This window comes from Oncorhynchus tshawytscha, linkage group LG05, assembly GCF_018296145.1.
Source record: "Oncorhynchus tshawytscha isolate Ot180627B linkage group LG05, Otsh_v2.0, whole genome shotgun sequence".
In the NCBI taxonomy this organism is placed as follows: Eukaryota; Metazoa; Chordata; class Actinopteri; order Salmoniformes; family Salmonidae; genus Oncorhynchus; species Oncorhynchus tshawytscha.
In genome coordinates this window covers 88,819,155-88,834,154 of record NC_056433.1, presented here as the reverse complement: position 1 = coordinate 88,834,154, position 15,000 = coordinate 88,819,155, and the positions used below count along the sequence as shown (strand labels likewise).

The following is a 15,000-nucleotide window of genomic DNA, read 5'->3' as shown; positions in this document are numbered from 1 at the left end:
TGGATGTCAGGTCCGGGCTTATGAAGAGGAGAGATGATGATCAGGACCAGGTGTGCAGATAGCTGATGGGATACAGGTGCGGGTAATCAGAACTCCCAACTGGCTACATTGCCCGACAACCAGACAGGGTGCGTTCCAGGACGCCGGAAAAAAACACTCCAGGACAGAACACAGGCAAAAAACAGACTCAGGAAACGGGATTCGTGACCTGTTCCATGCCACGGAGAACTGTGGGGCAGGGATGGCTATCCTCCAGGCTGCCAAGGTTAGTCAGGTGGACCTGTTCCATGCCATGGAGAACTGTGGGGCAGGGATGGCTATCCTCCAGGCTGCCAAGGTTAGTCAGGTGGACCTGTTCCATGCCACGGAGAACTGTGGGGCAGGGATGGCTATCCTCCAGGCCGCCAAGGTTAGTCAGGTGGACATGTTCCATGCCACGGAGAACTGTGGGGCAGGGATGGCTATCCTCCAGGCTGCCAAGGTTAGTCAGGTGGACCTGTTCCATGCCACGGAGAACTGTGGGGCAGGGATGGCTATCCTCCAGGCTGCCAAGGTTAGTCAGGTGGACCTGTTCCATGCCACGGAGAACTGTGGGGCAGGGATGGCTATCCTCCAGGCTGCCAAGGTTAGTCAGGTGGACCTGTTCCATGCCATGGAGAACTGTGGGGCAGGGATGGCTATCCTCCAGGCTGCCAAGGTTAGGCATCTTTTGTTTTTAGGAGATGACCACGTGTATGTGAATTAGATCTGCTAGTAACAGTTTCTTTTCTAATCTACCCAGGTGGATGGTGTACCTCGGCAGCCTCTGACGGACTGGCTCGGTGACCCCATGGTTGTCGCAGTGGACCACCCACAAATCCAAATCAATTCAAATGTATTCATAAAGCCCTTCTTACATCAGCTGATGTCACAACGTGCTGTAAACAGACACCCAGCCTGAAACTCCATACAACAATGCAGGGGTAGAAGCACAGTGGCTTGCACCACAGGAGGCAAATTCTCTGGTGTAGTACTGTATCTACTGCGCCCTTCACCAGGCCGAGGCTGATGAAATACGCCGACAAAATACGCAGGTATATGTGTTCCTGTATGTAGAACGCAGGACTGACTGTTCTCAATGTGTGTGATGTAAATGTGGATGTGTATGGTGATGCCAAAACAAACAGTTTATCCTGGATGGACAATTTTACATTCTATTCTATTGTAGGTTTCGGCACCCAGGGTATACAATCCCACCACTGGGGAAGAGGTGGTGGGAAATGTTCAGGAGGAGGCACAGGAACCTGAGCATGAGGAGGCCAGACACCCTGGACACGGGGAGATCTGAGTGTGTCACACTTCCAACGATGGACACTTTCCTTCACTTCTTATGAGAAGCACTTGAAGGAGAGTGGGTTGGGGGAGAAACCGCCAGAGTCCCCAGTTGCAGAAGAAGGCCAGGTGCCTACTCTGCCGGCCAAAACCATCGTCAGCCAGTCAACCCCACCATTACAAACACCAGCTCCTCCAAACCATCGTCAGTCCGTCAACCCCACCATTACAAACACCAGCTCCTCCAAACCATCGTCAGTCCGTCAACCCCACCATTACAAACACCAGCTCCTCCAAACCATCGTCAGTCCGTCAACCCCACCATTACAAACACCAGCTCCTCCAAACCATCGTCAGCCAGTCAACCCCACCATTACAAACACCAGCTCCTCCAAACCATCGTCAGCTGGTTTCGTCCACCACCACCACGATGCACACCACCCCCTTGTCTGTCACCACCAACTGCCTCCTCCGTCTCCCCTGGTCACACCACTATACCAGCATCGTCTGGTGTCCCTGCCCCCTGCAATACAGCCACATCCACAGGTAAATTAGACAAACAAATACTGTTTGTTTTGTGTTCCATAAAACAGCAATGTCGTAACTTGTTTTCCTCTTTACATATCTACAGTCCATAGCACCAGCCCTCAGCCCCCTTTCTGTCTCTTTACATATCTACAGTCCACAGCACCAGCCCTCAGCCCCCTTCTGTCTCTTTACATATCTACAGTCCACAGCACCAGCCCTCAGCCCCCTTTCTGTCTCTTTACATATCTACAGCACCAGCCCTCAGCCCCCTTTCTGTCTCTTTACATATCTACAGTCCATAGCACCAGCCCTCAGCCCCCTTTCTGTCTCTTTACATATCTACAGTCCACAGCACCAGCCCTCAGCCCCCTTCTGTCTCTTTACATATCTACAGCACCAGCCCTCAGCCCCCTTTCTGTCTCTTTACATATCTACAGTCCACAACACCAGCCCTCAGCCCCCTTTCTGTCTCTTTACATATCTACAGTCCACAGCACCAGCCCTCAGCCCCCTTTCTGTCTCTTTACATATCTACAGTCCACAACACCAGCCCTCAGCCCCCTTTCTGTCTCTTTACATATCTACAGTCCACAGCACCAGCCCTCAGCCCCCTTCTTTCTCTTTACATATCTACAGTCCATAGCACCAGCCCTCAGCCCCCTTTCTGTCTCTTTACATATCTACAGTCCATAGCACCAGCCCTCAGCCCCCTTTCTGTCTCTTTACATATCTACAGTCCACAGCACCAGCCCTCAGCCCCCCCCCTTTCTGTCTCTTTACATATCTACAGCACCAGCCCTCAGCCCCCTTTCTGTCTCTTTACATATCTACAGTCCACAGCACCAGCCCTCAGCCCCCTTTCTGTCTCTTTACATATCTACAGCACCAGCCCTCAGCCCCCTTTCTGTCTCTTTACATATCTACAGCACCAGCCCTCAGCCCCTTTCTGTCTCTTTACATATCTACAGTCCACAGCACCAGCCCTCAGCCCCCTTTCTGTCTCTTTACATATCTACAGTCCACAGCACCAGCCCTCAGCCCCCTTTCTGTCTCTTTACATATCTACAGTCCATAGCACCAGCCCTCAGCCCCCTTTCTGTCTCTTTACATATCTACAGTCCATAGCACCAGCCCTCAGCCCCCTTCTGTCTCTTTACATATCTACAGTCCACAGCACCAGCCCTCAGCCCCCTTTCTGTCTCTTTACATATCTACAGTCCACAACACCAGCCCTCAGCCCCCTTTCTGTCTCTTTACATATCTACAGTCCATAGCACCAGCCCTCAGCCCCCTTTCTGTCTCTTTACATATCTACAGTCCATAGCACCAGCCCTCAGCCCCCTTTCTGTCTCTTTACATATCTACAGTCCATAGCACCAGCCCTCAGCCCCCTTCTGTCTCTTTACATATCTACAGTCCATAGCACCAGCCCTCAGCCCCCTTCTGTCTCTTTACATATCTACAGTCCATAGCACCAGCCCTCAGCCCCCTTTCTGTCTCTTTACATATCTACAGTCCATAGCACCAGCCCTCAGCCCCCTTTCTGTCTCTTTACATATCTACAGTCCATAGCACCAGCCCTCAGCCCCCTTTCTGTCTCTTTACATATCTACAGTCCACAGCACCAGCCCTCAGCCCCCTTTCTGTCTCTTTACATATCTACAGTCCATAGCACCAGCCCTCAGCCCCCTTTCTGTCTCTTTACATATCTACAGTCCATAGCACCAGCCCTCAGGGCACCTCCTCCAAAACGTCTGCAGATTCCTGCAGAGGTATTGATGTAAAAAAGTTGAAAAGGGTTTTCATGAAACATGTCTCCATCTAACACAACTGCATCACAGAAAAGAAAGAGAAAAGCTCCACCTCTGTCAGCACTCTCAGGTATCTCTCTATTTCATAACCTCTCTCTCTCTCTCTGTCTCTCTCTCTCTCTGTCTCTCTCTCTCTCTCTCTCTCTCTCTCTCTCTCTCTCTCTCTCTCTCTCTCTCTCTCTCTCTCTCTCTCTCTCTCTCTCTCTCTCTCTCTCTCTCGTTGCTGTAGCACTTCTACATTTTGCAAAACCATGTTTTCAAATAAAAGAGTGGGAGTGTGATCCACCTGCAAGCTCCCCCGCAGGAGTGTAGGTCCTAGGTGCCATGGGTGTGCTGTGACTTCTGCCAGCACTATAGGGGTGTGCTGTGGGATCCAGAGGTGGAGCTGGTGACTGGGGCGAGTTATCTAGTTTATAGATTTCTAGGTTGGTGGTTTGCGTGGTTCCCAATTAGAGGCAGCTGGTAATCGTTGCCTCTAATTGGGGTTCATATTTAGGTAGGCTTTTTCCCCACCTGCATTTGTGGGATATTGTTTTGTGTTTGTGCCACACGTAGTCACGTTTAGTTAGTTAGTTGTTTGTTTATTTTATTTGTTTTGTTTAAGTTTCTCTTTGAATTAAACATGTGGAACTCTACATCCGCTGCGCCCAGCCTGGAGGATAGCCATCCGCTGCGCCCGGCCTGGAGGATAGCCATCCGCTGCGCCCAGCCTGGAGGATAGCCATCCGCTGCGCCCGGCCTGGAGGATAGCCATCCGCTGCGCCCGGCCTGGAGGATAGCCATCCGCTGCGCCCCGTTCTTACAACAGCTGGATTGTTATTGAGGTTTTTGTGATCTGATATCGAGATTGTTTTGTTTGTTTTCATATGAAATAATTTATTTGCAAAAAAAAAATACGTCTAAAATATTATATATATTTATTTAAAACATCTTGTGTATTTATTCCTTCACTTTCTAAGTGCATCTCTGCAACACAACTCTGTTTTCATTGTTTATGTCAATGCACATGAAATCAGTTTCATTTTATGTCAATGATTCATACTCATTTATATTTTAATGTTCAACTGTTATCTACTTTCTCAAACCATAAAATGAATCTTTAAAACAATGAGACATTAACACTGAATATGTTGGTGAAGAGCCCTCTTTTAGGACTCCACGTGATGACGCACCAATGAAAAGTTGATGAGACATTAACACTGAATATGTTGGTGAAGAGCCCTCTTTTAGGACTCCACGTGAGGACGCACCAATGAAAAGTTGATGAGACATTAACACTGAATATGTTGGTGAAGAGCCCTCTTTTAGGACTCCACGTGATGACGCACCAATGAAAAGTTGATGAGACATTAACACTGAATATGTTGGTGAAGAGCCCTCTTTTAGGACTCCACGTGAGGACGCACCAATGAAAAGTTGATGAGACATTAACACTGAATATGTTGGTGAAGAGCCCTCTTTTAGGACTCCACGTGAGGACGCACCAATGAAAAGTTGACAGGCAAGTCCATTTTTTTCAACGGAAGGTAAGCCAACTATCTAGTAAACATTTTGGATACGAGGTTGGTGTCTCATTTTTTTTAAACTAAATTAAACGGATATATCTTGTAATTGAACAAAATAGTAAGGTGGCCGATAACTGGGTGACCGGAAATACGAAAATACGGGACGTATTTTCGTTGCTAAGCCGCTTATCAAAAGCTGATAGTATTTCCACTGAAATGTCAAACATGCTAATAGCTAACCGGTTAGCTAACTTTTTTTTTTTTTTTTTTACCAATAATTTTATACCAGACACCAATTATCACAAAACATTGATGGCTTGATCACAAGATAATACTGTTAAAGGTCATATTTCTTAAACGCTGTTGAATATGCCGATACTACGGCGTGCTACGCTACGACATTTAGTTCCATAGTAGAATGAGCAGAAACATTCATGTGCTGACCTTCTAGCGTCGACTGACCAGGAATCTCATGTTTATTGTTTACTATTTTGTATTGTTTGGTTTGTTTTGTTTATTGTTGATACAGGGATCATCTCATAGTGAGCAGGGTCTCAAACATACAACAGGACTCAGATATAGATATAGATTTGAATGAGCATACGTCTATGTTCATGAGAGTTGTAATGAGAAGTTATCTTATGATTGTTGATTCACGTATTCTAATTAAACAAGGACACAACCCTGTACACCTGTACCAGTCTTTAGACTTTGTTTGTTTGTTTGTACCGGTCTTTAGACTGTTTGTTTGTACCGGTCTTTAGACTGTTTGTTTGTTTGTACCGGTCTTTAGACTGTTTGTTTGTTTGTACAGGTCTTTAGACTGTTTGTTTGTACCGGTCTTTAGACTGTTTGTTTGTTTGTACCGGTCTTTAGACTGTTTGTTTGTTTGTTTGTACCGGTCTTTGGACTGTGTTTGTTTGTTTGTTTGTACCGGTCTTTGGACTGTTTGTTTGTTTGTACCGGTCTTTGGACTGTGTTTGTTTGTCTTTAAGAGGACAGTGGGCGCATTGACCTGAAACCAACAGTGGGAGATCAACAACAACAAAACAAGTCAACAATGTTTTTTCTCACAACACACTGTTTGTTGAGGGTCCTCACTGACCTCATAGTGTAGAGCAGTGTCCCGTCGTCTTTGAGTCGGAGAAGTTTGTTGGGCGTGGTCATGTTGTGGGCGATAGATTTCTTCCCGTTGAGGAAGAAGGTGTCTGGGGTCCAGATGTTAGACGCCAGGAGGTTGTTTAATGGTAACATCTTCATGGGGCCTTGGAAACGCAGACGTTCGTCCTTCCAGCTCTGTCTGAAGAACACATCTATGGTGTACTCCTGGAGGTCAAGAGGTCAAAGACGAGACAAGACAGGGGTTCAGAGTTGGTATATGAAAGCTACGAGGGCATCATTGAATGTACAGCATGACATTAAGGGACAGTTTCTCAGAAAACAGATTAAGCCTAATCCTAAAATGCATGTTCAATTTGAGATTCTCGATTTAGTTTGCTTCTTAGTCCTGGCCTAGACTTAATCTGTTGCTGGTAAACCGGCCCCAAGACATTAATACAGACTAATCGTAATTTTAAAACTAAAAAACGAATCGTAATTTAAAAAATAGATGAAATAAGTAAATGTTTTGCAAAATTTTGATTGAATTATTATTTATTTTTTACAAAAAAATACTTTCATTCAATTCTACATAAAAGTAGCACGGGAATATGGAAGCTGTTTCTATTAGGATGAGAATGAGTCAAGAAGTGCTTACCATTTCAGTATCAGAAACGGGACCGAAGCTGGTCACAAATATGTTGGTCTTGATCTCGGTCACCTTCTCTGTAGAAAAGGAATCCCATCCAGAGAGGGTGGGAGATGCTCAGAGAGGCAGGAAGACATGTTCCTTTATTTCACTGACCTTTTTCTATTCAAACAACATGGATTGACACATAATTCTACATTGAACCTTCAATAATTAAATTTATTTTCAGTAAGAGGATCTGAAAAGTTGGCCTCGGTCCTTTGAGAACAAAGACCCTGGTATTTATGAAATGAGTTTCTCTCTCTCTCTCTGTCACTCTCTCTCTCTGTCTCTCTCTCTCTCTCTGTCTCTGTCTGTCTGTCTCTCTCTCTCTCTCTCTCTGTCTCTCTGTCTCTCTGTCTCTCACTACTTCTTTCTCTGTCTCTCTCTCTGTCTCTCACTACTTCTCTCTCTCTGTCTCTCACTACTTCTGTCTCTCTCTGCCTCGCTCTGTCTCCCTCTCTGTCTCGATCTCTCTGCCTCTCTCTGCCTCTCTCTCTCTCTCAGTGGGCGACTGACACACACACACACACACACACAATCTCCCCTAACCATTGCAATGAACATATCTCTTCGTCAGAGACCTGTGTTTACCAGAGTCTATGAATATAGGCCCATCCCCCTCTATAATAGAGGGCTAGCATACTGACAAAGACATTATCACCTCTCTATGGTCTCTTACTAATGGTACAATAGATACAGAGGTTGTACTGGAGGGAAGATATGTCTACTTCATTATATCATAAAACAACTCATGATTCTTAACTTAACGAGGCCAGGAAACAATATGGACAGAGAGTCCGTTTACATGTGTTATGTATGCAATCAGTGTACATGTCCATATGGTATGCAACATGGTAAAGGTTTTAAGGGTGTGTCCTAAATGGCCCCTATTCCCTACATAGTGCACTACTATAGACCAGAGCCCTATTCCCTATATAGTGCACTACTATAGACCAGAGCCCTATTCCCTATATAGTGCACTACTATAGACCAGAGCCCTGTTCCCTACATAGTGCACTACTATAGACCAGAGCCCTATTGCCTACTATAAACCAGAGCCCTATTCCCTATATAGTGCACTACTATAGACCAGAGCCCTATTCCCTATATAGTGCACTACTATAGACCAGAGCCCTATTCCCTATATAGTGCACTACTATAGACCAGAGCCCTATTCCCTATATAGTGCACTACTATAGACCAGAGCCCTATTCCCCCTATTAGACCAGAGCCCTATTCCCTATATAGTGCACCACTATAGACCAGAGCCCTATTCCCTATATAGTGCACCACTATAGACCAGAGCCCTATTCCCTATATAGTGCACTACTATAGACCAGAGCCCTATTCCCTATATAGTGCACTACTATAGACCACAGCCCTATTCCCTATATAGTGCACTACTATAGACCACAGCCCTATTCCCTATATAGTGCACTACTATAGACCACAGCCCTATTCCCTATATAGTGCACTACTATAGACCAGAGCCCTATTCCCTATATAGTGCACTACTATAGACCAGTTACGGCCCGTTTATGGCTGAAATAGGGTGCCGTTTGAGGGTCTGGATGGGTCCCTACCTCCCAGACCAGGACGTAGCCTGTTGTCATAGCCGTCCAGCAGTCTGTCCAGTATTCGGGTAAAGATGGTGATGTTGTCATTTAGTTCCGCCTCTTTTAGGGGTTCTGTAGTGGTTACTGCTGGGGTCTGGGAAAGGCTGTAGGGGGGAACAAGACAGTATAGTTACTGCTGGGGTCTGGGAAAGGCTGTAGGGGGAACAAGACAGTATAGTTACTGCTGGGGTCTGGGAAAGGCTGTAGGGGGAACAAGACAGTATAGTTACTGCTGGGGTCTGGGAAAGGCTGTAGGGGGAACAAGACAGTATAGTTACTGCTGGGGTCTGGGAAAGGCTGTAGGGGGGAACAAGACATTATAGTTACTGCTGGGGTCTGGGAAAGGCTGTAGGGGGGGAACAGGATAGTACAGTTACAGACTAGTTGACTGGGTACGAGTCTGCAGGTGGAACAGGACAGTACCGTTACAGACTAGTTGACTGGGTTCGAGTCTGCGGATGGAACAGGACAGTACAGTTACAGACTAGTTGACTAATGCGGGTGGAACAGGACTAGTTACAGACTAGTTGATAAGTCTGCAGGTGGAACAGGACTACAGTTATAGAATAAGAGACAGGACTAGTTATAGAATAAGGACTAGTTATAGAATAAGGGACAGGACTAGTTATAGAATAAAGTACAGGACTAGTTATAGAATAAGAGACAGGACTAGTTATAGAATAAGGGACAGGACTAGTTATAGAATAAGGGACTAGTTATAGAATAAGAGGCAGGACTAGTTATAGAATAAGGGACAGGACTAGTTATAGAATAAGGGACAGGAGTAGTTATAGAATAAGGGACAGGACTATTTATAGAATAAGGGACAGAACTAGTTATAGAATAAGAGACTAGTTATAGAATAAGAGACAGGACTAGTTATAGAATAAGGGACAGGAGTAGTTATAGAATAAGGGACAAGACTAGTTATAGAATAAGGGACAAGACTAGTTATAGAATAAGGGACAATACTAGTTATAGAATAAGGGACAGGACTAGTTATAGAATAAGGGACAGGACTAGTTATAGAATAAGGGACAGGACTAGTTATAGAATAAAGTACAGGACTAGTTATAGAATAAGAGACAGGACTAGTTATAGAATAAGGGACAGGACTAGTTATAGAATAAGGGACAGGACTAGTTATAGAATAAGGGACAGGACTAGTTATAGAATAAGGGACTAGTTATAGAATAAGAGACAGGACTAGTTATAGAATAAGGGACAGGACTAGTTATAGAATAAGGGACAGGACTAGTTATAGAATAAGAGACAGGACTAGTTATAGAATAAGGGACAGGACTAGTTATAGAATAAGGGACAGGACTAGTTATAGAATAAGGGACTAGTTATAGAATAAGGGACTAGTTATAGAATAAGGGACTAGTTATAGAATAAGAGACAGGACTAGTTATAGAATAAGGGACAGGACTAGTTATAGAATAAGGGACAGGACTAGTTATAGAATAAGGGACTAGTTATAGAATAAGAGACAGGACTAGTTATAGAATAAGAGGCAGGACTAGTTATAGAATAAGAGACAGGACTAGTTATAGAATAAGGGACATGACTAGTTATAGAATAAGGGACTAGTTATAGAATAAGGGACTAGTTATAGAATAAGAGACAGGACTAGTTATAGAATAAGAGACAGGACTAGTTACAGAATAAGGGACAGGACTAGTTACATAATAAAGTACAGGACTAGTTATAGAATAAGAGACAGGACTAGTTATAGAATAAGGGACTAGTTATAGAATAAGCAGGACTAGTTATAGAATAAGAGACAGGACTAGTTATAGAATAAGAGGTAGGACTAGTTATAGAATAAGAGACAGGACTAGTTATAGAATAAGGGACAGGACTAGTTATAGAATAAGGGACAGGACTAGTTATAGAATAAGGGACTAGTTATAGAATAAGAGACAGGACTAGTTATAGAATAAGAGACAGGACTAGTTACAGAATAAGGGACAGGACTAGTTATAGAATAAAGGACAGGACTAGTTATAGAATAAGGGACAGGAAGTTATAGAATAAGGGACAGGACTAGTTATAGAATAAGGGACAGGACTAGTTATAGAATAAGGGACAGGACTAGTTAAAGAATAAGGGACAGGACTAGTTATAGAATAAGGGACAGGAACTAGTTATAGAATAAGGGACAGGAAGTGTTATAGAATAAGGGACAGGACTAGTTATAGAATAAGAGACAGGACTAGTTATAGAATAAGACAGGACTAGTTATAGAATAAGGGACAGGACTAGTTATAGAATAAGGGACAGTTATAGAATAAGGGACTAGTTATAGAATAAGGGACAGGACTAGTTATAGAATAAGGGACAGGACTAGTTATAGAATAAGGACAGGACTAGTTATAGAATAAGACAGGACTAGTTATAGAATAAGAGACAGGACTAGATACAGAATAAGTACAGGACTAGTTATAGAATAAGGGACTAGTTATAGAATAAGGGGCAGGACTAGTTATAGAATAAGGGACAGGAAGTGTTATAGAATAAGGGACAGGACTAGTTATAGAATAAGGGACTAGTTATAGAATAAGAGACAGGACTAGATACAGAATAAAGTACAGGACTAGTTATAGAATAAGGGACAGGACTAGTTATAGAATCTGGGACAGGACTAGTTATAGAATATGGGACAGGACTAGTTATAGAATATGGGACAGGACTAGTTATAGAATAAGGGACAGGACTAGTTATAGAATAAGGGACAGGAAGTGTTATAGAATTAGGGACAGGAAGTGTTATAGAATAAGAGACAGGAAGTGTTATAGGCTACACTTCCCTTCTTAACGTTACTATAATGAAATCAAAGTGGAAGAGAGATGGGCAGGATTGGATGCAAAATTCAAGTAGATTAGCCAAATTCAAGTAGATTAGCCAAATTCAAGTAGATTAGCCAAATTCAAATAGATTAGCCAATCCTTTCGAGTATTTCATAACAAAATGACACAGCATCAGTGGCTCTATACCAATATCAAGAAACCTTAACAGATATGTTTTGAAACACTTTACATACAAAATCTAATATAACTGGAAGAGAAATGGCCAGCATTGGCTACCCAATTTAAATAGATTAATATAACTTTAAAGTATTTCAAAATAAAATAAAATACCCCTATATAGCAATATCCATAACATGAAAAGATATGCTGTGAGCGGCTTACCTCAGACGGCAGGTGACGCTCACTAGCAAGACGAAGACCCAGACTTTGGACATAGCACAGCCGCAGCGCATCCCGTCACCCATGCCTGAAAACACACAGCGCATCCCGTCACCCATGCCTGAAAACACACAGCGCATCCCGTCACCCATGCCTGAAAACACACAGCGCATCCCGTCACCCATGCCTGAAAACACACAGCGCATCCCGTCACCCATGCCTGAAAACACACAGCACATCCCGTCACCCATGCCTGAAAACACACAGCACATCCAAGGATATCAGAGGAGCAGAAAGGTGGGAAGACAACTCATGCACATCCTGTGTTGCTTTATGAAAAGTCGTGACGTTATCAGCCTACACAAGCTGGAACATGAATTCAGTGGAATGCGTAAATAACAACCGTTAAATAAAGACATTATTGTTTAGCCTTCACAGTTACAAAAACACATGGTTTTATTAGTGTGGCTTGTGGCAGAAGCTACAAGAAATATTGGACCCCTTATTTCAGACTAAAGTTATTATCCTTTACAACGTTACTCCTCTTACACCATTTAAGCTAGAAATACCATTCAAACTTTAAAGCGTGCAGACCGGTCTGGAATAACTTGCTTGCATACATTTTTTATTTTTATACTATTTATAATTTTTAAACAATTACATTTTTACTATATTTATTAAACATCATCCACTTTCAATGGGATTTCTTCAGCATTGTCACGCCCTGGCCTTAGTTATCTTTGTTTTCTTTAGTATTTTGGTTAGGTCAGGGTGTGACATGGGGGATTAATGTTTGGTCTTGTCTAGGGGTTTTGTAAGTTTATGGGGCTGTTCCCCTTTCTAGGTAATTGTATGTCTATGGTTGCCTAGATTGGTTCTCAATTAGAGGCAGCTGTCTATCGTTGTCTCTGATTGGGAACCATATTTAGGCAGCCATTTGCTTTGGGTATTTTGTGGGTGATTGTTTCCTTTGTTTTGTGTTCGCTGCACCAGATAGGACTATTTTGGTTTTGCCACGTTTGTTATTTTATAATTGTGTTCATGTTTAGTTTCACTTATTAAACAACATGAACTCTAACGAGGCTGCATTTTGGTCCTCCTCTCCTTTGACGGAAGAAAACCGTTACAAGCATTGTAAAAGCTTCCATTGTGACATCATGACTTCCAACATTCCATTCATTGTAAATGCAACAATGCAACTTTCAACACAAATCAGACCACATTCCCAACAAGTTAGACACAAAGATACCACATTCCCAACAAGTTAGACACAAAGATACCACATTCCCAACAAGTCAGACACAAAGATACCACATTCCCAACAAGTCAGACACAAAGATACCACATTCCCAACAAGTCAGACACAAAGATACCACATTCCCAACAAGTTAGACACAAAGATACCACATTCCCAACAAGTTAGACACAAAGATACCACATTCCCAACAAGTCAGACACAAAGATACATTCCCAACAAGTTAGACACAAAGATACCACTTACAAGTCAGACACAAAGATACCACATTCCCAACAAGTCAGACACAAAGATACCACATTCCCAACAAGTCAGACACAAAGATAACATTGTCAGAACAAAATACCACATTCCCAACAAGTTAGACACAAAGATACCACATTCCCAACAAGTTAGACACAAAGATACCACATTCCCAACAAGTCAGACACAAAGATACCACATTCCCAACAAGTTAGACACAAAGATACCACATTCCCAACAAGTCAGACACAAAGATACCACATTTCAGACACAAAGATACCACATTCCCAACAAGTCAGACACAAAGATACCACATTCCCAACAAGTCAGACACAAAGAAACATTCCCAACAAGTTAGACACAAAGATATCACATTCCCAACAAGTCAGACACAAAGATACCACATTCCCAAATCAGACACAAAGATACCACATTCCCAACAAGTCAGACACAAAGATACCACATTCCCAACAAGTCAGACACAAAGATACCACATTCCCAACAAGTTAGACACAAAGATACCACATTCCCAACAAGTCAGACACAAAGATACCACATTCCCAACAAGTCAGACACAAAGATACCACATTCCCAACAAGTTAGACACAAAGATACCACATTCCCAACAAGTCAGACACAAAGATACCACATTCCCAACAAGTCAGACACAAAGATACCACATTCCCAACAAGTCAGACACAAAGATACCACATTCCCAACAAGTCAGACACAAAGATACCACATTCCCAACAAGTTAGACACAAAGATACCACATTCCCAACAAGTCAGACACAAAGATACCACATTCCCAACAAGTCAGACACAAAGATACCACATTCCCAACAATCAGACACAAAGATACCACATTCCCAACAAGTTAGACACAAAGATACCACATTCCCAACAAAGACACAAAGATACCACATTCAAAGTCAGACACAAAGATACCACATTCCCAACAAGTTAGACACAAAGATACCACATTCCCAACAAGTCAGACACAAAGATACCTCCCAACAAGTCAGACACAAAGATACCACATTCCCAACAAGTCAGACACAAAGATACCACATTCCCAACAAGTCAGACACAAAGATACCACATTCCCAACAAGTTAGACACAAAGATAGATTGTTGGAAATCTTACTCTACTTCTTTGCTATTTAAAGCTGAAATTGGAACAAAATATCTCATACCGATCAAATTATACAGCTGTTTTACCAACTGCATCAATGACATTTCCTCTAACGTTTTAATATATATATATATATATATTTTAATGAAATTTGGACCCCTTTCCCAACAAGTCAGAGAAAAAATTACTGTTACTTTATCTATTTTTCTGCTATTCAAATCTGGAATCGGAACAAAAATATCTGCTATCAATCTAAGGATACAGCTGTTTTAGTAACCACATTAACAATTTCCCCCCAAACCTTTTCAAACGGAAATTCTGACCAAGTTAGACAAAACTATTTGCTTAAATGAACATGGGTTTAAATGAGACCCATAGGAATACAGACGTAACAATTCAAAATGCTGCTGCTCCTTGGTCAATTAAGCTACAAGACCAACTCTAAAACATTCAGTCAATAATGATTTAGAATATTTATCGACCATAACTATAGACATTTAAATAAATTTGCATAAAAGAACTCGCTAACAGTAACTCTTGAACTGTTCAAGCTAGATTCACCAAAACAACTGTCACATGTTCAGGCTATCCTAACATCAATATCTTTCAACTTCTA

General features: G+C 42.6%; 1 protein-coding gene across 2 annotated transcripts in view; it reads right to left on the bottom strand.

Moving 5' to 3' along the window:
- The window catches only part of LOC112251871 (gamma-aminobutyric acid receptor subunit alpha-5-like), an 81,209-nt gene that overhangs the window by 64,783 nt on the left and 1,426 nt on the right, over positions 1 to 15,000 (bottom strand). The window contains exons 2-5 of one of the 2 annotated variants that reach the window (XM_042322669.1): positions 11,755 to 11,839; positions 8,528 to 8,664; positions 6,912 to 6,979; positions 6,261 to 6,481 (exon numbers count right to left, since the gene is read on the bottom strand). In XM_042322669.1, coding sequence (XP_042178603.1) covers positions 6,261 to 6,481; positions 6,912 to 6,979; positions 8,528 to 8,664; positions 11,755 to 11,837 — 509 coding nt within the window. In that variant the 5' untranslated portion in view covers positions 11,838 to 11,839. Of the gene's footprint in view, positions 1 to 6,260; positions 6,482 to 6,911; positions 6,980 to 8,527; positions 8,665 to 11,754; positions 11,893 to 15,000 lie in introns of those variants that run through there. The other variant, XM_042322668.1, reaches the window with a different exon arrangement.